Below are 24,844 nucleotides of genomic sequence, written 5' to 3' on the forward strand. Positions count from 1 at the left end.
ACGAAAAACATGCAAAAGATATGTAAAAAACTTACCTCGCGGACGTAATCCTCCTGGCACGCTCCTGCACAGGTTACAACAACCATTTTTTTAAAAAAAACGAAAAACACAAAAAAACACTAAAACTGGACACTGGAGTCCTCCGGATGACGATGGTGAAAGAGGGCGAGTAGTGGAACCTCACGGTTTATATAACTTTTGCCCCACTATTCGCCCTCAACCCTCTAACCCGTAAGTTAGAGGGAGATGAGGGTAAGGATATATGTAGGAAAGACGAGGAAAAAGTCAAAATTGTTCTCTAAACCTTCTAAACAACTAGAAGGAAAGAGACAATAAACGAAAGACTACAGGGCGCCGACGAAGAAGAAGCGAGAGAGAAATTTCTCCTAGCTTCTACGAGAAAAAAAAAGGGCTGGGGACAGGAGAGGGAATATTGGGTCTTGCCTAGCAATAAAAAAAAAGTCAAGACTCACAGGTAATGTAATAAAATGTATGAATTTTATTTCAGGTATTCAAAAAAATACAGACATGTTTAATGAATTTTTAACCCGAACGGTTACTGGGTGATAACGGGGTGAAATCAAGACTCTGGATGGCCAATCCTTCATCATCATCATCATTCCCGCTTTGATCCAATTGCATCGCAATTTGATCAAGCTCTTTTTGACGCTGCGTTGGAGTGCATCGCACTTCGTAATCGTCCTCGCGATTCCTTTGTTCTAGATTCGCGCCCAACGCGACTAGAACGGCCTCGATTTCCTCGATAGATTTTCGCGGTTCTGAAACAAAAAAAACAATACAAGATTAGCCTAAATCAATCTAATCTCAAAATTCATATGATTGATTGATTGAATATTTACTTTTCGGGGTTGAGGTCGCGAAATTCAATGATCCATGCTGAGCATCTTCACCCTCGCGTTCCAGGATTAAATTGATGACTGATGGAGTGCTGGGAATGATCTCGATCGATGAATCCAATTCCATCATGGGCTCAGGGATGATATCCTTCGATGTGAGGTCCTTGGATCGATTGTTTTCTGATTCGCGAGCTCTAAATTGTCTTTGTTTTTCCTTAGCTAACTCGCGACGTTTTTCGCGAGCGATAAAGTCGGCCTTCTTTTTTTCCGCGAGTTTTAAACGTTTTTCGCGAGCCTGTATTTTTTTCAGATCCTTTTTCTTATCAATGTAGTTCACTTGATTGAATAAATCAAGATCTTTTTCTAACATATTAATCCATAACTTTTTTTCTTCTGTACTCACTTGCATGATTTCACTTGTTTTTTTATTATTGACTTTCAGGATTTTAGAACCACTTTGAGTGCTACCGGCTGATTTATGGCCCAATCGTCTGGTTGAGTTTTTTTTCTTCATCTTTTCAAGCGTTTGGAGGTCAAAGTCAATATTTATGACAGGGGCTGTCTTGGAAATTTCACGTCGTTGGAGTTTCACTTTTTTCACTATTTTTTCAATTGATCTTTTCTCATCACTGTTATATTGCACTACACGATCACTAATTATCTTAATTCCGTTTTGATTGGCCTTGTTTCCACCATATTTAGATTTTTTAGGTTTAAAAGTTCCAGGCTGATAACCTGATTGATAACTGGATTTTGGAGATGAGTTCATTTGACTTGATGTCATTTTGACGTAAAAAACGTAAATGCAGTAAAATGATCTCACTGGGGTCCTTGATGCATCCCTAGTTTAGAGGAGGAGGGGCTAAGTTTTCCACACTTTTTTGAAGATTTGCCCTTGGTGGGGGGTCCTTTGCATACCTGATGGGGGCGGATGCTCGAGTTTTCCTTTTTTTTCGCCCCCCACTTGTTTTGCATTTGTTGACTATTGAAAGGAAAGGTCAATGATTGGACAATTTCCTTTCTTGTAGACCAATGTCTCCTCCCCCGCAGGGAGATAATATTCTTCCTCACACGCCCTAAAAAAGTAGTACCAATAGAGTTTTTCCCCCACTCCTGCTTTGCATAATCTTGTGTGTTCTATGCAGTCGAAAAAACCATTTGACTTCGACATTTTATATAATAATACATCACTATTATGCACAATTGCTTTAGTAACCACAGCCAAAGTTTTTGCATTTTTCGCATATTTCCTTTCATTTAATAAATTCGCGATTGCAATGCTTCTCAGTGATGGAGGATTATATCTCATTTGAAAATTCGATTCGATTTCTTTATTAGATTCTGCAGGTTCTTCATTGTAACATACTTTAAAAGTCGTACACATGTCTATGCCCTCATCTTGAGAGTGTAATTTATCCCTGCGATATCTGATATGGATTTTATTCCATATTGCACCGAGAAATTTATATTTGCATACACAAGAAGGATCAACAAGGAAATCTTCCACTTCGCATTCCAATCCTGACCCTATCGCGATTTTCCGCGCTTTTGTTGGACTGCACATGTCATCACTATCTAGGTAATCATCATGGGTATATTTATCAACACATACGCGTACTCTTTTCTGGCGAAATTGAGGCTTTTGTCGTCCCTCATACGATTCGCGACCCGCGAGATATTTTTTAAGGGACTCTAAATCGTAACTTTCAAAGTTTTTAGACATTTTTACTATTGCAATGCCTTTTAACGAATGACAACAAACGCGTCACTCGATTTAACAAAAAAAATCGGTATAGGAAGGTTCCATGGTAAGAGTGGGGGTACCGCGCAACATACAAAAACCGCGAAAGTGGGGCGCATGTGTGACGCCGCCGCCGCAGAACTCCCTGCAGTGGGGGATAATGTGTGACGGTTATAGGTCTGTCATGCGTATAGTGGGGGATTCTGTCCCCTCCACTCTCATACGTAGCGCTATAAAACGCGGGTGCTCGCGGTGGATTTGATTCAGTCGTCCTGATTTCATCCATTCATTTTTTTAACATGGACAGCAACAAACAAAAGGGATTCAGTGATGCTGAACAGCATGTGGTCTTGTCTCAAGTTATATCTTTGAATAGATCAGAGACAAAACAAATTCGTGTCGGCTTAAAAGTTACGTGTTTCGGTCAATTCGTCCCGGTTGTGCAATTTATGGGCGTACGCCCGAAACGCGCCATATTGTCAATGACACGAGAAGAATGGGCCCTTTTTTTCAACGATTTGGATGCTGTAACCGATTACTTTGACCCTGAGAAGTTCCACCCAAAGATCAACCACAATCTACCTGCAAAGGAATTTGGGGCCATAAACGTGAAATTCCACCGCAGTTTTGAAAATCCCTGCGTGACCTTTGTTCGCAATGATGATGCAAATCAGACTCCCATAATGATGATGGGACAGAGCATCATTACATTGAAAAACAAGGCTGCATGGATTAATCAGTGGCTGGATTTCTTGGAGACATTGCCTCTCAAGGAATACAAGGAATCGCTTGTACAATCAATTAAAGGAATTGCTATGAATTATATGGATTATAATAGAATGCCTGCCACGGAGGATCTTCATCATCGCATACGCGTAAATTTCGAGGAAATTTATCTCTTGGCTCGCGATGATCTTCGACGTACAATACCCCACGAAAATCTTGGTTATTTGTATCAATTATTTGGAGAATTATTCCATAATTGTTACAATTATTTGGATAAATTCGCGGGAGGGGCTTACAGAATGCCCTCATATTGAAAAACCATACACATATGATTTTATGTAACTCATTTGTAAAATGGAACCTACGATTTTATGAAATATAAAAAAAGGATAAAATTCAAACCCTATGTTTAATTATTTATTACAAAAACCCTCAACATCTTTTCAGGTATCAAAAAGACGGAAGGCAAAAAACATTTTTGATCTTTAAATAAAAAAAAAACCTTTTAAAAGGAAACAACATGCACTAAAAGAGAGAGAAAAAAGGAGACATCGTTGAGAATTTTTCCAACGGTCTTCCATAGAAAGGGAAAATTTATTACCCTAAAAAACCTGTAAAAAAAATCATCCATTTACTGCGCCATTCATGCCAGGGCATTGCGCAATCCTCCATCTAAAAAAAAAAAAATAATGGGCCCCAGTTTCCCTTAACACGTGAACGACATTCCATTGCATAACAATGGAATGCTTTCAGGCGTTTTGGGACCTGCCCGCATTCCTTGCCACCCACCCACCACCCACTTCCTGTCGAACAATGACATTTTTTGGGGACCCTCACCCCAGGGGGCCCTAGAGCGGCGACGTCCTCCTCAAAGGACAATGGGGAAAACGTGTTCGGACACGTCTTGAAAAAGGGGGAAGGGGGGCGATTCCTGGAAGAAAATTCGCCAATCGTGCCCACTTACTACTTACGCGTTTCAAACCCCAAAACTGTCATTACAAAAAATCAAGTTCAAAGACTTTACCTTGACATGAGCAGATTTGGAGGAGAATCCTTGGAGATTATTGATCAAAAAATTAAAAATAATGTCCCTAATAATACAGTGAAGACAAAAGCCGCAATTCGGAAACAATTCTCTGCATTTTGTGGAGACAGAAAATATACGCTGGAAGCCACAACTACGACATGTCACACATTCAATTCCTTGAAATTGAAATGAAAAACATAATCCAGCCAAATAGCCCTCGACCTTCAAAATTCATGGGATATTTCCCTTCAGTTTCCCTGCATAGTACCGATCGGGATAAGTTTTGCAGAAAAACGCTCGGGAGTTTTGACCTGCAAAACTTATCTCTCTCGTTGCTACGCATCGAAATTCTCGGGAAATTTCCGATAATTTTGAAGATTTGGAGTATTACTACTGATAATTTTCGGACATTTGTATTGAGCCACACAGGAAGATTTCAGAACATTTTGTCATTGAAAATTCGGGATCTCGTGGAGAAACCAAATAGAATAATCAATTTCTGTTTCATATTTCCCTGAAAATGAACGGAAAACAAGGAAATTGCATTTTTGAATTCGGGGAACATTACGATTTCATTGATTATTTTTCCCACCCAAATTTCAGCCAATAGAATTGCACCATTTGTTCATATTTTGTATAGCCTACCTCGAATATCAGCGATTATTTTTCCCATCCAAATCTTGGCCAATAGGATTGCACCTTTCGACGTTATTTTATATAGTCAACACGGTATTTCAGCGGAAATTCTTGGAAATTTCACTGGAAATTTTGCATGTTGATATATATAAAAAAAAACAAATGTTGAAGTAACCCTCAATTGTATCTGACAGATTAAATGGCAATTCGTTGAAAATTATGTCTCATGGTGCAATTCTATCGGCCAAGATTTGGAGGCAAAAAATAATCCCCCGAATACCACTCGAACTTCGAAATTATCTGATATTTCCCTCAAGGTTCCCTACAAATAAATAAGCTTGTCAAGTTTTCCAGAAAAATCACTCGCGCTTCGCGCTCGTGATTTTTAAACTGGAAAACTTGACACGTTCATTTGTTTGCAACGAACCTATCGGGAAATATCCGATAATTTCGGAGCTCTTGTGGTATTATATGCGATTATTTTTCCCATCCAAATCTTGGCCAATAGGATTGCACCATTCGACGTTATTTTGTATAGTCAACACGGTATTTCAGCGGATATTCTTGAAAATTACACTGGAAATTTTGCATGTTGATATATATAAAAAAAAACAAATGTTGAAGTAACCCTCAATTGTATCTGACAGATTAAATGGCAATTCGTTGAAAATTATGTCTCATGGTGCAATTCTATCGGCCAAGATTTGGATGCAAAAAATAGTCCCCCGAATACCACTCGAACTTCGAAATTATCTGATATTTCCCTCAAGGTTCCCTGCAAACAAATAAGCTCGTCAAGTTTTCCAGAAAAATCACTCGCGCTTCGCGCTCGTGATTTTTAAACTGGAAAACTTGACACGTTCATTTGTTTGCAACGAACCTATCGGGAAATATCCGATAATTTCGGAGCTCTTGTGGTATTACATGCGATAATTTTTTGATAATTTTGATAAACAAACGACACCTAACCAAATAAACCTCTTTTTATGTCATGGCACAATTCTCTTGGCCGAAATATGGATAGGAAAAATAATCCCCTGAATACCACTCGAGCTTCAAAATTATAGAATATTTCCCTCTAGGTTCCCTGCATACAAATGAAGTCGTCAAGTTTTTCAGGAAAAATCACTCGTGCTTCGCACTCGTGATTTTTTAGCCTGAAAAACTTGACTCCTTCGTTTGTTTGCAACGAATCTATCGGGAAATATTCGATAATTTTGAAGCACTTGTGGTATTATATGTGAAAAATCAAGGAAATTGATCTCCAATATCCATATTAGAGTACATATTTAAATAAATTACGAAATTCTTATTTTCGTACCGCTTAAAATTCGGGAATTTTACTGAAGAATAATTTAGACCGGAGATTTCATGATTTTCAAATGTGTAAAAAGCATTTGATGCCACTGTATTGGTAATTCCCAGTGAACTATCCCAATATTAATAAAAAGGTTTTATTAGTATTGTTCATCATATTAACAAAATGAGCCATGTTCCTACTCCGACTCTATCACGTCTTCGTTTCTCTCCCATGTCTCTTTCCGTCCGACTGCCCCACCACGCGCGCCATCCCCTCCCTTTTCCTGTCGCTTTTTCGTTACATACGATATTGGAATTACAGCCCAACGAGCGCAAAGAAGTTTCACTTCAAAAAAGATGCTTATGAACCAACATCCATACGTGATTGTAGTTCTCGAATTTTCCAAATGTAAACTGAAATGAGCGTCCATATCGATTTTTGGAGCCCGAGTATGAACTAATCGACAGCTATAGCCCAAATGACATCGGTTTCCTGTCTCAAATAGTTTGTAGTTGTTTGTAGTACTCATAGATTTTGAATACACCGGGAAAAAAGGGTGGGAGAGAATTGAGAAATGTAGAAGGATTTGTTTGTAGTTGTTTCTAACAGTGGAAAAAATGGAAAAGTTTGAAAAACCTTATAGAACAAAGTTCATACATAATAATAGTTTTGGAATTTTACCTATCTGAACTGGAATGAGGGTTCTATCTGTTTTCGAAATACAGTTCGGAACGATTTCATAGTTAAAGCGGGCGTGACATTGGATTCTCATCTGCAATCGTTTGTAGTTGATTGTAGTTCTAGAAATTTCACGATCGGTATCGTAATAAACGTTCAATTGGTTTTTTTTTCAAAGAGTGAAGAACTATTGTAGAGTTGTATTTGAAATGACGTAGGATTCTTATTTGCAATAGTTTGCAGTTAATGTCAGTTTTTTAATTTTTGCAATCCTAACTGAAATTATCGTGCAATCGACTTTCAAAGCATAAGTAGGAAATGATTGATAGCTATATGCAAATTGACATCGGTTTCCTGTCTCAAATGGTTTGTAGTTGTTTGTAGTTCTCATAGATTCGCAAAACATCGATAGGTAAGGGTGCTAGCGAACTGCAATATGTAAAAGGATTTGTTTGTAGTGGTTTCCAATGGTGGAAAAAATCAAAAGAAATGACGAACTGCATAAACCAACGTTCATGTAGTGCTCACAAATTTCCAATGCACCAAAAAAATGCGTTGATAGATGGCCGAGATGTATACATATACTCTAATATGAATATTGGAGATCAATTTCCTTGTTTTTTCAATGAAATCGTAAATTTCCTGATTGTTAGTCCTAAATGGGCTTCAGTGTCACTGTTCCCCGAGTTCAAAAATGCAATGACAGCAAGTTCCTTATTTTCTGTTCATTTTCAGGGAAATATGGACAGACATTGACTATTCTATTTGGCTTCTCCACGAGATTTTGAATTTTTAATGACAAAATGTTCTGAAATCTTCCTGTGTGGCTCAATAAAAATTACCGAAAATTATCGCATATAATACCACAAGAGCTCCGAAATTATCGGATATTTCCCGATAGGTTCGTTGCAAACAAATGAACGTGCCAAGTTTTCCAGTTTAAAAATCACGAGCGCGAAGCGCGAGTGATTTTTCTGGAAAACTTGACAAGCTTATTTGTTTGTAGGGAACCTTGAGTGAAATATCAGATAATTTCGAAGTTCGAGTGGTATTTGTTGGGAATGCAAAGTTATCATTGCGCATGACTGTTGTGTGACGTCATGTCACGTGTAACACCTGTAACGGCCCAGTAGTAAAGGACCCTCGAAACCGTCGATACGTTGTTAAAGTGTACTCCAATTATATATTACATAGCTTATTAAATATATTCACTGTTTTAACGTTTATAGTGAGGAATCATAAAGTATTATTCCCTACACCCTTCTAACAGGTTATGGACCCAGATTTCGCCAGGTTTCGGTTTTTTTTTGGGCAATTATCGAAGAGATAATTTTGGTGTGATTCTTCGTGGTTTAGTAGTGTCCAATTCGGGAAGACCGTTGGCACGATAGACAGAGACAGTGATACAGTTAGCTACAGTGTGGCATACGGGAAGACCGGTGCGAATTATTGGAGTGACGGAGACGAGAGTATTCGACTGTTGAGCACGTGAAGTAAAATGAGTAACGGCGGAGCAAATATATCCATAGATTCTTTGCAAAAAGTCAATTATAATACATGGAAGATCCAGATGGAAGCGGTGTTAGTAAAACACGATTTATTTGATTACGTGAATGGTACGAGGTTGAGGCCCACGGATGGAGAAACTGCAGCGTGGGATAGAAAGGACAGAAAAGCCAAAGCAGACATTATATTAGCCGTGAGTCGTTCTGAAATTAAACAATTAAAGGGTGCAGAGACAGCACGAGATGTTTGGCTTCGTTTGGAGCAGGTGTACCAGTCGAGAGAGCCTGTTAGAAAAGCCACATTGTTGAAGAAGATCACGCAGGTGACAATGAAAGAAGGAGAAGATTTGCGTTTGATTTTCTCGGGGAGTTTTTCGATGCAGTGGACAAATTGGGTGAGATCGGCCTTGAAGTAAATGAAGACTTGTGATCTATTTTATTATTGTATAGCTTGCCAGAGTCTTACGAAAATTTCAGATGTGCCATGGAATCACGTGATGAGTTGCCCAGGCCGGAGATTTTGAAGGTCAAAATATTAAACGAATGGGAGTCTAGACGGAACAAAAGCGGTGAGCCAGAGAACGATGCTTTGTTCGTCAGACAGAGAGGTTTCTCGAAGTTTGGGCAAAATAAACAGAGTATAAATAAGAACCGAGGTGAAAATTCACGAGGTTTCGGAAATTATCGAGGACACGGTAAACAAGATGAGACGAAGAGTCGTTCGGTTTTAAGTGGTTCTCAAAGGGGCAGAATACAGTGCTATAGATGCCATGGTTTTGATCACGTTGCCAGGGGTTGTCGCGTAACGTTAGGTCGGCAATCAGCTGGTCAAACTGAGGAGAGGCACGATCGAGAAGAAGTTGCTGCTGGGGTTTATGAGAAGGCGTTCTTCAATGTTGAATCCTCGACGAGTGGTGAGAAGTGGTGTCTCGATAGTAGGTGCACGTCACATATGTGTGCGAACGGTAACATTTTCCAAAATCTAACGAAAGTAAATAGGTCGTTGAGCCTTGCAAATAGCAATGAGACAAAGATTGACGGTGTTGGTATTGTCAAGTTGAGAGTTAGAAACAAACAAGGTAGTCAAGTGTATAGTTTAGAGAAAGTTCTTAAGGTATCCGATTTAGGAACGAATTTATTGTCGGTCGCCAAAATTACTGATCATGGTTTTGAGGTGATTTTTAGACAAAAAGAGAGTTTAATTGTTGATAAAAGCGGGAAAATTTGTATGATTGCTGAGAGAGTTGGTGACTTATATTATTTGAAAAATGCCGAAGAGGTAATTATTGTTGAGTCACGAGTGTTTCCAAAGAATAGTTTGGAGGAATGGCATCGTAAGCTCGGGCATGTGAATGAGAGAGATTTAATGTTGATGATCAATAACAGATTGATTCATGGAATAGAGATTAAGTCAGGTGAAAAATTACAAAGTTGCGAGACCTGTGTTCGAGAGAAACAAACTACGATTTCTTTTCCTGTATCGAGTGTAGGTCGTACTGAAGAGTTGTTGGTAATTGTTTATACCGACGTCTGTGGACCAATGAGTTGTGCAAAATATCTCATTCAGGAATGAGATATTTTGTTACTTTTGTAGATGATAAGTCAAGGTGGAGTCAGGTTTATTTTGTGAAACGGAAATCAGAGGTATTGCAAGTGTTTCAGAGGTACAAGGCTGCAGTTGAAAATTTTGCTGGAAGGAAAATCAAGCTGTTACAATCTGATAATGGCACAGAGTACCGGAACAGAGCATTCGATGTTTTTTTGGAGAAAAATGGAGTTGGAAGGAGATTGACAGCGCCATATACGCCCGAACAAAATGGAGTTGCAGAGCGTTTGAATAGAACATTGGTTGAGATGGCGAGGTGTATGATGAGAGAAGCTGGATTGTCGCCGTTTTTTTGGGCAGAAGCTGTAAATACAGCGTGTTATATTCGGAATAGATGTCCGAGGAAGATTTTGCACGGTAGCACACCATTTCAGGTTTGGTCAGGAAAAATACCGTCTGTTAATTATTTTAAAGTTTTTGGATCAAAGGCGTTTGTTTTAGATAAGACAAAGAAGGACGAGTTTGATTCTAGGTCTTACGAGTGCATTTTTGTTGGATATTCAACAGAATCGAAGGATTATCGATTATGGTGTCCCCAGTCTCGTAGGATTGTTGTGAGTAGAGATGTTCGGTTTATTGATGGGTTAGGATCGAACAAAGATTATGGAGAAATTCAACACGAAAATGCTAAAGTGGACAGTTCAAGAGACACGGATTTGGAGTCTAAACGAGTGCAGGTCAGGCTTGAGGAGGTGGTCTCTGATGACGAAAGCGTTGACTCATCAGAGGAGGTTTTTAAGTCACCTGTCGCGCCTGCGGCTTGTGAAACTCGTCCGGAAATTGCTGTTCGGAGAGCTAGGGGTCGTCCTAGGATGATTCGTACGGGTTCAAGGGGAAGACCAAGAAAATTGTTCAACAGTGTCCCTGATTACGAGAGCAACGACCAGTTTCAGGGGGACGAGAAGGTTGATGATGACGGAGATGATCATTTTGCAAACTTGGTCATTGCTATGGATCCTTCAACCTGGGAAGAGGCAGCTGTATCGTCTGATGTGAATGCATGGGAAGCTGCCATGGTCGATGAATATTTGTCGCAAATAAAGAACAAAACCTGGGAGATCGTTGATGGTCCTGCCGATCGCAAGGTCATCGTTAACAGGTTTGTTTTTAGGACAAAATTTGATGATTCCTTGCCTTCAGGAAAGAAGAAAGTGAGATTGGTGGCAAAGGGCTGTTCGCAAAGGCCTGGTGAGGACTTTCACGAGACGTTTTCGGCGGTGGTAAGGTCGACGTCCATTCGTTTGCTTGCCGCGCTTTCGGCTGAGTTTGGTCTCGAGGTTCACCAGATGGATGTAGTCACAGCTTATTTAAATGGAGAGTTGAACGAGGAAGTTTTTATGGAGGTTCCGAACCGGCTAGAGGTTACGCTGAGCAAGATATTGTCTGGTCAGCGAGTTGGTTCGAGAAGTGAGGTTATCCAAGATCGTGGAATTCTTGCTACGGCTAGAAAATGGTATTCGGCGTTGAGAGGTAATGGTCGAAAGGTATGTTTGATCCGTAAACCGCTGTATGGTCTAAGGCAGTCGGGTCTTCAATGGCATCGTCGTCTAATAGATGAGTTGAGTCAAATGGGTCTTCGTTCGTTGGCACAAGATCCATGTTTATTTATCGCAAATCGTGGTGGTGAAATTTTGTTGGTTGCCATCGATGTTGACGACATAATGATTGCGACTAGAGATCTAGTGTGGATGCAGAAGGTTAAGAGGAGGCTCGCACAAGTTTTTGAAATGAAGGATCTGGGACCGGTTAAAAATTGTCTGGGAATGGAGTTTTTCCAGAGCAAGGATCGACATACTGTAAGGCTGACACAAAGGCGTTACACAGAGCCTATTCTTGAGCGTTTTGGGATGACGAATTGTAAGCCAGCAGCAAGTCCCATTGAAGTCGGAATTAGGTTGTCAAAGTCGGAGATTCCAGATGGAGGTGTCATGAGAATTTATCCGTACCAGCAGTTGATCGGAGCTCTAATGTATTTGGCAGTGACGACACACCCTGACATATCGTTTTCGGTAAATTATCTTAGTCGGTTTAATTTGAATTACAACAAGTCACACTGGATTGCTGCTAAGAGAGTGTTAAGATATTTAAAGGCCACATTAGGTTTCGGGATTTTATATCGAAAGACAGGTAAGAGTCTTTTCGGAGTTGTTGATGCCGATTGGGGTACTTGTCAGGATGATCGTCGGTCATACACAGGGTATGCCTTCATCGTTGCTAGTGGAGCTGTAAGTTGGGAAGCGCGTAAACAGCGTACAGTTGCTTTGTCTAGTACCGAGGCCGAGTATATGGCTATGGCTGAGGCCACAAAGGAGGCGTTGTATCTTCAGGGATTATTAAGTGAAATTGGGGTAGCTATACCTCCAACAGTGTTGTTCAATGACAATCAGAGCGCACAGAAATTAGTTGAGTCCCGTGCGTTTCATTCTAAGACCAAGCACATCGATATTCGACATCATTTTATCCGAGATGCTTATGATAGACGCAAGATACTCCTGAAGTATATGAAAACCGAGGACATGCCAGCGGACGCGTTGACCAAGGGTTTGAGTGGACCGAAGATAAGGAGTTGTTTCGAAATGTTAGGAATAACAGACAAGACCGTTTGAGCGAATTAAAACTTTGAGAGGAGGTGTTGGGAATGCAAAGTTACCATTGCGCATGACTGTTGTGTGACGTCATGTCACGTGTAACACCTGTAACGGCCCAGTAGTAAAGGACCTACGAAACTGTCAATACGTTGTTAAAGTGTGCTCCAATGATGTATTACGTTGCTTATTAAATATATTCACTGTCTTAACGTTGTGACGAGGCAACATAACCCTAGAGGTTATGTTGATTTTTCCCCTCCGCACGCCCCCTATTTTTACTAAATATTACTAAATATTCATGCACTCATTTATACACCGTTGGAGAGCCCCTTTCCTTGGTTCCTTCCCCTTCCCCCGACCCCCTACTCACCGCGCTCGGATAGCGCGAGAAACACCAGCACGAAGCACCACTGAAGGATGGGATGACGTAGGCCGTCCCCCTCCTTCCCGCTGTCCCCTACTCACCGCGCTCAGCCACCGACGGAAGAAGATGATGTAGCGCGCTCCCCCTCCGCCGCAGTCCACTGTTCATCACACGCTACAGGACAATGGGCGCACACGCACGTTGCGTAGTGCGTCACCCCGCCTCCCCTCGGCCCCCGGAGATGCCCACAAGCATCGATCGTGGATCAGGGGAAGGCGAATATTACACCCCGGAAATGGACGAGATTGGGCCGAGGACCCCCGAATACTTCGAGGAGTTCCTCAAGTGGCCAATTACTCGTCACTCGTCGTTCAGCTGTCAATCAAGTGATACAGTGCGCCCCATTATTCAATATTATAAATCGCGGAGAATTAGTGAACTGGCCCAGGACTTCAGAGCTGGAAGAGAGGCTCCTACTGGACCAGGATTCACCCAGGAAGAGGCTAAAGACCCGGAGGACCCCAAATAAGGAGGACAGAACCCCCAGAAATAAGGAAAATTGGCATCACCCGAGTGAGTACCCTTTCTTTTCCCCTCATCACCCAGCGGCATCATCTCCCCCAATTGCGTTTCCCGGAACCCCTCCAACGGTGACAATTAACTTTGTTCTCTTCTAGTTATAAATAATCTCATCATTGTATTATTCGTATTATTATTATTGTTTAATTTGTATTGGACCCCTCAATTCTTCCCCTTTTGTTTCAAAGTAGAGCCACCCCCTTTTTTCTTGTATAATATAAAAAGTGGTCCGACAAGTGACCTGCCTGCCCCCCACCCCTGAGAATTTCCAAGAAACAGGCATTATTTTCTATATTGTAATCTAAACAAAACATTGTGATTCTATTAAGTAATATTTCAAATAAATGTATTTAATATAACAGCCTCTGCCCCGTTTTATTTAACATTTGACCCGCCCTCTAATTTATTAACTAATAATTAGGGAAAAGGTCACAACGTTTATAGTGAGGAATCATAAAGTATTATTCCCTACACCCTTCTAACAGTATTCGGGGGATTATTTTTTGCATCCAAATCTTGGCGGATAGAATTGCACCATGAGACATAATTTTCAACGAATTGCCATTTAATCTGTCAGATACATTTGAGGGTTACTTCAACATTTGTTTTTTTTTATATATAGCAACATGCAAAATTTCCAGTGAAATTTCCAAGAATTTCCGCTGAAATACCGTGTTGGCTTTTGTTGCGTTCCCGTCTGGTTTCCAGGTGGCAGGTCCGATGCCCGTGGAGTGCAAAACCACTCTGCTCCACAAGTGCGGGATTTTTTAATTGATTAAATGAATACAAACACCAATGTATGGGATTATAATAATGAAACTTTTATTATTAGGTTGTAGACTTAGACTGAACGTTTCCACATCTAAAATCGATCTGCCCTTACAATCTCCCTCCAATATTTATCCTAAGTATCAGGACGAAGGGCCCTGTTTCACAATAAGGAGTAGGGGACCAATCGTGCCCTTGAGTTCAGTTAGGGGGTTGGCTCTACACCCCCACGATCCGCTGGGCTTACTTAGCTTTGACTCCGGGGCTACATTATTCTAACAACGGGGCATCACATGTGGATTTTAAAGAGAGAGAGAAAATACTTGAATTTCCCTCGGCGAAATTCGACTGTCTCCGAGAAAATGTTTTATGACTTGAACGGTTCGATGTGGGACTCAAATTACACTTGGAAACTCTATAACAAAAAAATTATACAAAGAATGTTTTATTTGGGACGCTTGAGCTACGTCAATAAATTACAAGATTTATTACTTGTATCCACTCACAAGTTTCTGAAACTGACAATTTCAAAAGGCTTTGTTTTTTCATCTTCAAAAGTGTTTAAAAATATTACAAACGGCCTGAACCTTTTCTCGAGAGTTTAAATTATTGAATACAATATTTGAACGCCAGACACTAGATCTAGTAATAATATGGAGGTCATAGGGACCCTATATGGTAAGTAGCGGTCTACGCGACACTATACAAAATAACGTCGAATGGTGCAATCCTATTGGCCAAGATTTGGATGGGAAAAATAATCAGTAGTAATACCCCAAAATCTTCAAAATTATTGGATATTTCCCGAGAATTTCGATGCGTAGCAACAAGTGGCATAATTTTTGCAGGTTAAAAATTGCGAGCGTTTTTCTGCGAAACTCATCCCGATCGATGCTACGCAGGGAAACTGAGGGGAAATATGTCCATTAATTTTGAAGGTCGAGGGGTACTTGCCTGGATTATTATTTTCATTCCACTTTCAAGCAATTAAATGTGTGGCATTTCACGTCATGTGGTATGGCCTTTCATTGGTAGTTGTAGTTTCCAGCGTATATTTTCTCTCTCCACAAAATGCAGAGAATTCTTTCCAAATTGTGGCTTTCCTCTTCACCGTATTATTAGGAACATTTGTTCAAAGTCTTTGATCAATAACGTCCAACGATTCTCCTCCAAATCTGATCATGTCGAGGTAAAGTCTTTGAACTTGATTTTTCCTAATCACAGTTATGGGGTTTGAAACGCGTACAAAGTGTTTATCGGATGTTTCCATTGCTTAACAACAAACAGGGAAATATCCGAAGTAAAACCGCTTTACTTGTGACGAGAAATGCCACCATTTGAGTGGTTGAAATTGGGATTAAATAAAATAATCACAAAAAATACAATCAAAATTTTTTAACAATCTATGGCTAAGAAGTTTCACATCTGTCGTGCATAAATGTTATACACATAGTTTTTTTTTTAGTTTTTAAATTCATTTTGTTTGTTTTTGTTGTTAATTCATTGTGTTTTTATTTTACAGATGCAGGCCACCAGGAGGGAGCGCGTCTACCTCAGGGCGGCCAATGCGTGGCTGCGGTGGGAGGACTCCGAGAGTAAAATCCTGAATGGCAAAAATATTTTCCCCATCCAAGATCTCCATAACCGGGCCGCGAAATGGTTGGCGAATGCCGAGGACGAGGCCTACATGGTAAGTTTTGTCTTTCTCTGTCTCTCTCTCTCTCTCTCTCTCTCTCTCTCTCTACACCCCTTTATTCCCCTCCTTGACACAACTTTCCGTCCTCATGTGTTCGAATAATAGCTTTTTTTGTCAAGTTTTCTGTCTCCGCTAATTTTTCCCCGAGACAGTAGTAGTAAGTGGGCACGACTGGCGAATTTATTCCAGGAATCGCCCAGCTTTCCCCCTTTTTTCCAGACGTGTCCCAACAGGTGTTCCCTTTGTCGTTTGAAGAGGACGTCGACGCTCTGGGGGGCCCCGTGAGGTGTCCCCAAAAAAATGTTTTTTGTTCGACAGGAAGTGGGTGGTGGGTCGGCAGTAAGGGTCGCGTGATTCAAAGGGGGGGGGGGCATCACTTTCCAAGTGGTGGCGTGGGAAATGTGGGTATATATGTATATAAGTATACCTCAGTATAGCGTGGCGGCCCATCCCCACACCGTCCACTTTACTACACAGAATATAGATAGGCATACCTTAGTATAGCGCGGCGATTGCTCGCCACGACAAGTATCGCCACGCCAACGATTCGGTTTAGGAGTGCGCCTATAGATGTTTCACATCGAAAACGATAAGAAAAGAGGTATTAACCCGATAAAAGCCACAAGCAAATATAACTGATGAGATCACGATATTTGATGCGATTTAGTTGATGGATGAACACGAAGTGAGGTATGTGGTCAGAGTAACCCCTCATGGCACCCGGGCCCACTTCAGAATTATTCCGAAGTTAAGGGGTTAATCTCATGTGAACGCCTATATTTGACCACTTTTTCGGAATTTTTTTTTTATGCGACAACAAACTTCAATAATGTTGATTTTTCAATATATTTTTATTTGTATTTTAAAATATACGAAAAAAAATTTTTTTTTCTTTTTTTACATTTTTAACATATATTTTTTTAAAGTCAAAGTAGTCTCCAACAAAAAAAAAGGTAGTTCACTGGTCAAGGTGATAGCGGCTGTTCATGTTGTCTGACATAAAAAAATCGAATGGATTATTATTCAGTAGATCTGTGGCTATCGTTCCTACCAAATATAATCAATTTCATGAAAAACAAAAAAAAATATCGAACATCAAACAAAAAATCACGAAAATCTCGTTCTTTTTCGTTACAAATCATTTAAAAAAAATATGAAGATATTGTCGAAAATAAACAATTGTGGTAGGGACGATAACTATAAATGAGTAGAAGAACATATGTAAATTTTAAAGCAATCGGTTGAATACTTTTTCTTGTAGGACCTTGACCGTTTCAGAAAATGATGATTCGAGAAAAACGCGTTTAACGGTGAAAGCCTGGTAGACAATCGCTTACGACACGTCGGTGACTATGAGCTGTAACTTATCAAATACTATGAATTTCGGTCATAATTTTTCACAGCATGTTTTCAATAGGTTTTACTGTCAAAATATAAAAAGAAAAAAATCGATTTTTTGAAGTGCTCACATGCGAATAACCCCTCAAACACAAGGCATACTATCAATGTTGTGTAAGACTTTATCAATCGAATAGTACCAGACTATTTTAAACTATTGCATCTATTGGAGATATGTGTTCTTCACATGTTAAACTACAAGGCGGAAGTGAATTAATTATGATTGTAATATACATTTCACCTAATAACAAAATGGATCATCTCATTTCGTTTTTACATGAAAGGTTATTTCCTTATAGTCAAACAGGTTCAATAATTCTTAAAACGAATAAACATAAACTACCATTATTTTTAGCTGCATATTTCAGTGTAAATTTTGCAAGAGCTGAATCCATGCCATTAATGACATTTCTTCAAAAAGAATTTCAATGGCAAATGAATAACGATCCAAAAGAATCTACTACCAAATATGGAACAACAATAGATGCTGTATTTGTGAGATATCTTGATGGTGTTTCATCCAATACTTTTGTAACGTACTTTAGTTATCATCGACCAATCGTCACAGTAATACCGGCAGAGGAAAAAACGAATATAACTATTATTGAAGCCACAGATGAAAATATTTAAATTGTGGCAAATTGATACTAATATCGAATTTTTATATCATGTAAATAAATGTTTATTAAATAAAGTTACAATTTACTGTAAGAATCTCGTAATACTTAATTTGTTCATTAGGCTATATTTAATTCCTGTAATAATATTATCTTTTATGCATATTACTTGTACACACACGATGTTTCACATCTGCCAGGCGTCCCATGACGGCTCATTTTTTTTTTTTTTGAGAATTCGATGGAATTGGAATTTATGTTCTATTAGATTTTGCGGATATTTGACGCGCCTCGCGGTTTTTCAATTTTGGCTTAATTAGGTGATTGGGTTCGGGGAAAATTATCGCGTTTTAGGCCAAAAGATTATCGAGCTACGTGATTTATTTTATTCGAAACCCTTCTTTTGTTTTCGCAGAAATGTGTAGGGGCGGCTGAAATACTGCCGCTCAAATAGTGGATTTACGGGGTAGGATGGGTTTGCTTTAGGTTTTGGGTGGAAGGCCACGAGTAGTAAGTGGGCACGATTGGCGAATGTATTCCAGGAATTGCCCCCCTTCCCCCCTTTTTCCAGACGTGTACGAACACGTTTTCCCCATTGTCCTTTGAGGAGGACGTCGCCGCTCTGGGGCTCCGTGTGATGAGGGTCCCCAAAAGAATGGCTTTGTTCTACAGGAAGTGGGTGGTGGTTGGTGGGTGGTAAGGGTCACGTGGTTCGAATGGGTGGAAAGTGGGCGACGTGGGAAATGTGGGTATATATGTGGAAAATGAAATACATATATAATACATATTTTATTGAGTATATAAATCATTTATTCACAAATTATACTTGTATGAGGGGTGGTACATAAGATTAGGGATTTAAAAAATAGTAGTCATCAAAATTATTATTATTATTATTATTATTATTAATTTAATGCAAACGGAATATATTTTTTAAAGACTGTTGGTTACATTGCAAACTACCAGACAAGTTCTGAAAAGGTTTACTTAAATTTCTACGATTACAATTGTGTTTTTGAATGATTTTGATGAACATTTTCATAACAATGCGATCGTTACGTTTTGTGTCTGAAGTAAATAGTTTATGGAAGGACTGTAAAGACCGATCATTGAACAACCAGTGAAACACAGCAATGCAGTACTGCCCACAAACATCAGACGATATATCTTGGAGTCTTCTCTGGCTCCATTCATAAACATTGCAATTTAGCTTAAGGCGCTGAGAGATTCTTGTATCGCAGGGTGGCATTCCGAAGCTGTCGAAATAGATTCCTCGCCTATTTGAACCGAGGTACATGGCAACCCAGTGACTTCCTGCCTGATTGTGGTTGTCGGTGTTGATGATGATAGCACAGGGTCGGGGCCATGTCCAGGGGACACGGTCGGCAGGGTAGACACCTCCAATGCATGCATCTGTATGCGGTAATACCTCCAGGAGCTCAAGTGTATTCATAGAACGACGGTAATCCGGGAAATTAGCGTGGGTCTCGTTCAGCAACCTGTGTGCAACTAATGAAATCTTATGCGGTGCGTCCATTATGTAGTCTTCCATTTTCACCCACTGTAGTCGACAATAACCTGCCTTGTGGAATCAATTTCTAGCAAATTTTCATATTCGGCGTACAACACGCAATTTATATTCTTCTCTGTTGCTCCATGGAAGCGAACTTCAATGCGAATACTTCCACTTTTCACCAGATTCCAATGGCCAGCGGAACTTGCAGATAAATCAGGAGTCAGATCGAATGAGAACAAGCAAAATCCCTGGGAATAGGCCGGACGAGAGATGTTATTTCCATGGTCGCCGAAATGTGTTCCAGTACCAGCAAATAGGGTGTTGAATGCCTCCACATCTAGTCAGACGGCAGAGGTGAAACTCGGTTGCAGAGGTTTTGTAGGTACTTGACGTCCATCGACATTCAGGCATAAAAAGTTTATCCCAAAATTTTGAAAGTTGAAAGGATTCTTCTTCCTCGATCCCTTGAAACTGACATTTTCAACAAATCCCAGTATGATTCTTTTAGGCAGTTGCCCCAAAATGACATTGTCTATTGTCTCTCCCATAATCCCCCTATGGAGAACAAAGGATTTGACCTCCACCCGTGTCAAAGGATATTTCGCAGTTGTCTTTGCAAGCGGTTTAGCGTGAGCTATCAAAATTGCAGGGCTGAGTTTCACACGGCGAACTAGCAAGGAGGCTTCTTCTATATACACCTTATAATTCAGGGCACTATCGTCCATAAGACAATAGGCATCCTTTGCACGGAAGATGAACGCGTAATTCTACGCCATTCATCAAAAACTTATCTTGATTGAACACGTCACAATGTAAATGTCCCAGTAGATCAAATGTTTTTCCACCTTTAGTAAACGCCTGACGTGCCGCTAGCCCATTGTTGGTTCTCGCATCGCCCGTCGCTACAGCAGTAGACTCCATTGCACCATAGCTATCCGTAGCCCAAAGTGACATTCCAAGATGTGAGGACTTTGCATCTGCTCCATAGTTCATAGTAATGTTTCAATGTGTGCTGTGTAGGCGTACAGATTATTTGGAGGCGTAACAAGTTTTTGGTTGAAATATACATCTACGTGGTTAAACATTGAATGTAAAAAATTATTCACAGGACCAACAGAGCCGTCTAGAGCAGCAGCGCCATCGGGTCTCAGGATTCTGGCGCGAACTTTCATCATGGTATGTGCCAAATCAATATATTCTTCTCCAAGGCCTGGTACGATGAATTCAATTGGTTCATCGTCCGACAGCGTAGCCACAGGATTGTAATAAACAAATTGAGAATTTTCAATACTTGTTTGGGTAGGTGGTATGGTAAATAGGTCCAACTCCGACTTCACACACTCAGAAGAGTGCGAAAGTAGAAACGCCATGATGATTAGTTGAAAATATCGTACAAATCACGAATCTTCCGTTTTGATTTATGTCTCGTTACTTTTTTCACTTTCTTGCTTTTTTTGTTTGCAACGGGTCTCTTTTTTTTATTCTTCGGAGTTTTGGATGTCTTTGCAGATCCACGGCCAGTGAGCTTATGAGAGGCGAGGCGTTTACGCTTCCTCTTATATGCTGAGCCACGCATCATGGTTCCAATTTTGTCCTGGGCCCTCCTTTTCAATTTCAATCTAGACTCGGCTAATCGGTTTTCCAGCGCCACCTTTAAAGGCTTGCCATTTGTTACAACATCCCCAACAACGTTAATACCCGCATTGAGAGCTTCTTTACCGACAGCTCGGGCTGCGCTTCGCAGATAGGGTAGAATCCGCCGAAAAAGACTTCCAAGGAAAGCACCAATTCCATGGCCTCGTTGATAAGGACTTCCAACGATTACCCTTCCAAAATTAGTATATCTATCCACTGTTCTTCAACCAACTTGGTTTGCGTAATATGCAATGTAGGGGCTCATTTTTTAGTCAATCAATCCTCTTGAAATGAAGTGTCACTTTCAAAGGATGATACTCGAATGGAATCATATCACCCTGATTGCATCTTATATCTATTTCAATTGTGCGAAATGAATACCTCGTCAACGGAATATAATGAGGAGTGGAAAACGTAGTACAGTGCATCGTCCCATAGGTATACGTAGAAGCGCTGAATGGTACCACTCGTAACAGAGATGACTACACGTCACCTGTTACGGAGGGTACACAAAGATCGCTGTAGATGAACAAATTCCCAGGCAAACCTCTGGCCAAACTTGCTGGTAAAGATCCTTGACAATAGGGCCTGGCGTTTGTGAAGCTGTGTACACGTCTCTCAAATCCCAACATATCGGATATTTGATTGGAAAAGTCTATTGCATGAACTGTGCTAGTGCAGTTCTTGGAGTTGCAGTGGTTTACAATTTTCACAAAACCTTGTTGCGCCAAATATTCAAATCGGATATGAGTACTCAAAGGCGGAAAAGTATTCATGAACCCCACTAAATCTGTTATATCTTTGAAAACTGCAGTAGGTAGAAAAAATGTTTGTAGTGAGTTTGTCTTGCTCTTTTTGTCGATTGAATTACTAATGAAATTGATTGAAGATTCTTTTCCATCACGTATATGTAAAAAATTGCAAGGAAATTGTCTTTCACTCAGAGCCACTACCCATTCTCCTTCCAGTTCAACTTGTTTTGGAAGCAAGGTCGTGAATTTCGATGCTGTATTATCAGGATGATAGCTCATGCTGCTGTTGCTGGGGAGCACCATATAAAATTCGTTTCTCTTCATTTTTCCCAATTGCATGCAGTTCTGCAGCAGGTATCCAAGAATCAAACTTATCAGGATATCCTTCCCAATGAACAAGAACCTGCTTATTTTTTCCTTTTCCCTTGGAGGGTATGACACGTTCCACTATGCACTCGTCCTTGTCCGTTGGTTTATTGACAAGCACCAATTCTAGTTCGTAGAAAAATCCCTCAATTGGTTCGTCAGCAAAATCCATCAACTCGTATATCGGCAATGATTGCTTGAAAACAGCTTTCGTTATTTTGAATATTTCTTTACTCCAATTCGTTTCATATCCTTTCTCAAAGGTGCCTTTCGTTCGACTGATGCGTACATAGTCGCCAACTTTATATTTAAAGGATTCTTTACGTGGTTTCTCCGTCTTGAATCGACTTTGTATATTACGCCATACGTATGGTGCATTATCCATAGTCACAGCCGCAGGCGCCATCTTTATTGAAGAATGTCGCGCGTTGTTATAAGACTCGACAATTTGTTTCAAAACATCTGTATACTTCTATGTTCGACTATGTGTGAAGTAACGCCACATACGTTCCTTCAATGTCCGATTGAAGCACTCCACAACTGCAGCTTTTATGTCGGGATTACGTGCAACACGAAATTTTATTTTCTTATCAGAAAAAAATTTCTTGGACACTGTTGGCCATAAATTCTTTTCCCTTGTCCGTTTTTATAGAAACAGGAACGCGCCCTCCATTTGTATCCATTATACGCTCGAATGCTTCAAGAACCTGTGATGCTGATTTGTCTTTCAATGGCTCTACCCAGGCAAACTTACTCAAGACGTCAATAACTACAAGTAAATATGAAATTCCATCATTATATGTTTTTAATGATCTCAATTCAACTAGGTCAGCCTCCCACACATCATCAATGTTGGTTACTGTATAATGAAGACGCGGAAATTTACGCTTAATGGGCCTATGAAGTGTATAAGTGTTCTGAGCGTTAAGCCAATTTTTTATTTCAGTTTAAGGTATTTCTTTCTTAGGTTTTGACAAAATATTTCGAGCCCCTGTGTATGCTTCAGGTTCTGGAAGGTTAAAATATGTCCTTGAGAGTTTTTCATTGTTCAAAACGAAAGCCATGGTGTAACTTTGTCGGTTTTCGGGGTGTAGAAAGGACTTAGCCGTGGTTTTTTCGAGTTTTTACGGGGCCGGCGTACAGGAGAAGTGAGTGGCCTATAGCTTTTCCTTCTTCTACCTTCGTCTACAGAACTCTCGTCCTCTGAAATTTCAGGTTCTATTCGATTCCTAATGTCTAGCAATGCTGGTGGAGGCCGATGAATCTTGGGATTACCCAGAAACTCCCAAGGGGTGTTCAGGCTTTGGAGATAAACGGCAAAATGTTCCCATCTTTTAGCTGAATATGTTTTCCGTGCTCTAACAACATCTTGTATGAGATCCACAATATTAACACCAGGAAATGTGTGTCCATCCAAAGTCACTTGTCCTTTTGAATTCCATTTGAGTCTGTTAGCAGTGTCGATGGCGTCAATGTATTCTAGTATACCAGCAGCTTTTCGTTGATATACTTTAGGTACAGTAGCAACAATAGCTTTTGGATCGTATCGTTCAGTGGTTTCAGTTTCGACGGGGGTCTCCGTTTCTAACACCGGCGTTTTACTCTGTTCTATTGGTGGTGAGATATATATTAATAAGTACACAACGCAATGTAAATTTAATAATTCTTTTATTTTATAAAATGGCACGAGGAAGATACGTCTTTACACGATGGATCTCTCCAAGAGACTAAAGAACTAGTTACTAAGGCCAAAACCAAATTCGTCACCTAATGAAAGAACCCTCTGTTCTTTCTTACTTAGAAAATATTGTTTATGGTTTACAAACTCTCGGGTGACGCTCTCTCGCCGTCCACGTCGATTCATTTTTGTAACCATCATATAATATAAAATAATTAAACCTAATAATTCAATATGTTCTGTATAAAACAAATATCGCCTCAGAACGTCGTTATACAACTTCCATTTTTCATGATCGTCTCTAGGGATTTTTGAATTTAAAATTTCCAATAGCTGGGTGTCTGATCGACTTGTAACAGTGCCTGGAGTTTGAGGTGATGGCAGAATTTCTTTAGCCAATTCAGTTGAAACATGGTGAGCATCAACAAGTGAAGAATTTTTTTTAGTCGCTCCACATTGTCCTCTGGTACAAGAATCATTTTACGAGCATGTTCAATCCTTATACAATGGCTGAGATGAGTGCGCTTCCCAGAGGACCCAATAGCATCGGTAAAATTGAACCAGCTTTCTGATGAATGATTTCTTTCTTGCTACTTAAACTTTGTTTTTTATCGGCGAGTTTTCTCAATAGTTTTTTATGTTTGCACAGTTTTGATTTCTCGCAACTTATCAAAGGAATATTTCAGTGTTGTATTATTACTCGTCGTAGCCTCGGTGGTGTGTAGACGAGAGCGTGTAATAAGGCTGTATTCTTTTCTCCAAGCAACTTGCGAACAGAGCCGCTTTCAGAACGACTTGTCGTTGCCATCAC

The 24,844-nt window shown here is 40.1% G+C and overlaps 2 protein-coding genes across 5 annotated transcripts in view; one reads left to right on the forward strand and one right to left on the reverse strand.

Moving 5' to 3' along the window:
- The window catches only part of LOC135164605 (uncharacterized), a 237,114-nt gene that overhangs the window by 181,279 nt on the left and 30,991 nt on the right, over positions 1–24,844 (forward strand). The window contains exons 1-2 of one of the 4 annotated variants that reach the window (XM_064125107.1): positions 13,468–13,601; positions 15,898–16,065. The exons of 1 other annotated variant lie outside the window; for it this stretch is intronic. In XM_064125107.1, coding sequence (XP_063981177.1) covers positions 15,898–16,065 — 168 coding nt within the window. In that variant the 5' untranslated portion in view covers positions 13,468–13,601. Of the gene's footprint in view, positions 1–13,467; positions 13,602–15,897; positions 16,066–24,844 lie in introns of those variants that run through there. 2 more of the 4 variants (XM_064125108.1, XM_064125106.1) reach the window with 2 other exon arrangements.
- LOC135164900 (uncharacterized) lies at positions 529–2,267 on the reverse strand. The gene is made up of 2 exons (XM_064125677.1): positions 861–2,267; positions 529–779 (listed from the first exon to the last, which is right to left on the reverse strand). Exons 1-2 carry the CDS (start codon positions 1,639–1,641, stop codon positions 544–546), a joined length of 1,017 nt encoding a protein of 338 aa, XP_063981747.1. The 5' UTR covers positions 1,642–2,267; the 3' UTR covers positions 529–543.

This window comes from Diachasmimorpha longicaudata, chromosome 7, assembly GCF_034640455.1.
Source record: "Diachasmimorpha longicaudata isolate KC_UGA_2023 chromosome 7, iyDiaLong2, whole genome shotgun sequence".
Classification (NCBI taxonomy): Eukaryota; Metazoa; Arthropoda; class Insecta; order Hymenoptera; family Braconidae; genus Diachasmimorpha; species Diachasmimorpha longicaudata.

What these genes read in the sequence shown, in the direction of transcription:
- LOC135164900 (XM_064125677.1), bottom strand. Translation starts at nt 1,641, where the DNA reads ATGACATCAAGTCAAATGAACTCATCTCCAAAATCCAGTTATCAATCA. An exon ending in CGCGACCTCAACCCCGAAAA is followed by an intron (nt 780 to 860) that starts GTAAATATTCAA and finishes TTTTTGTTTCAG; the next exon opens with AACCGCGAAAATCTATCGAG.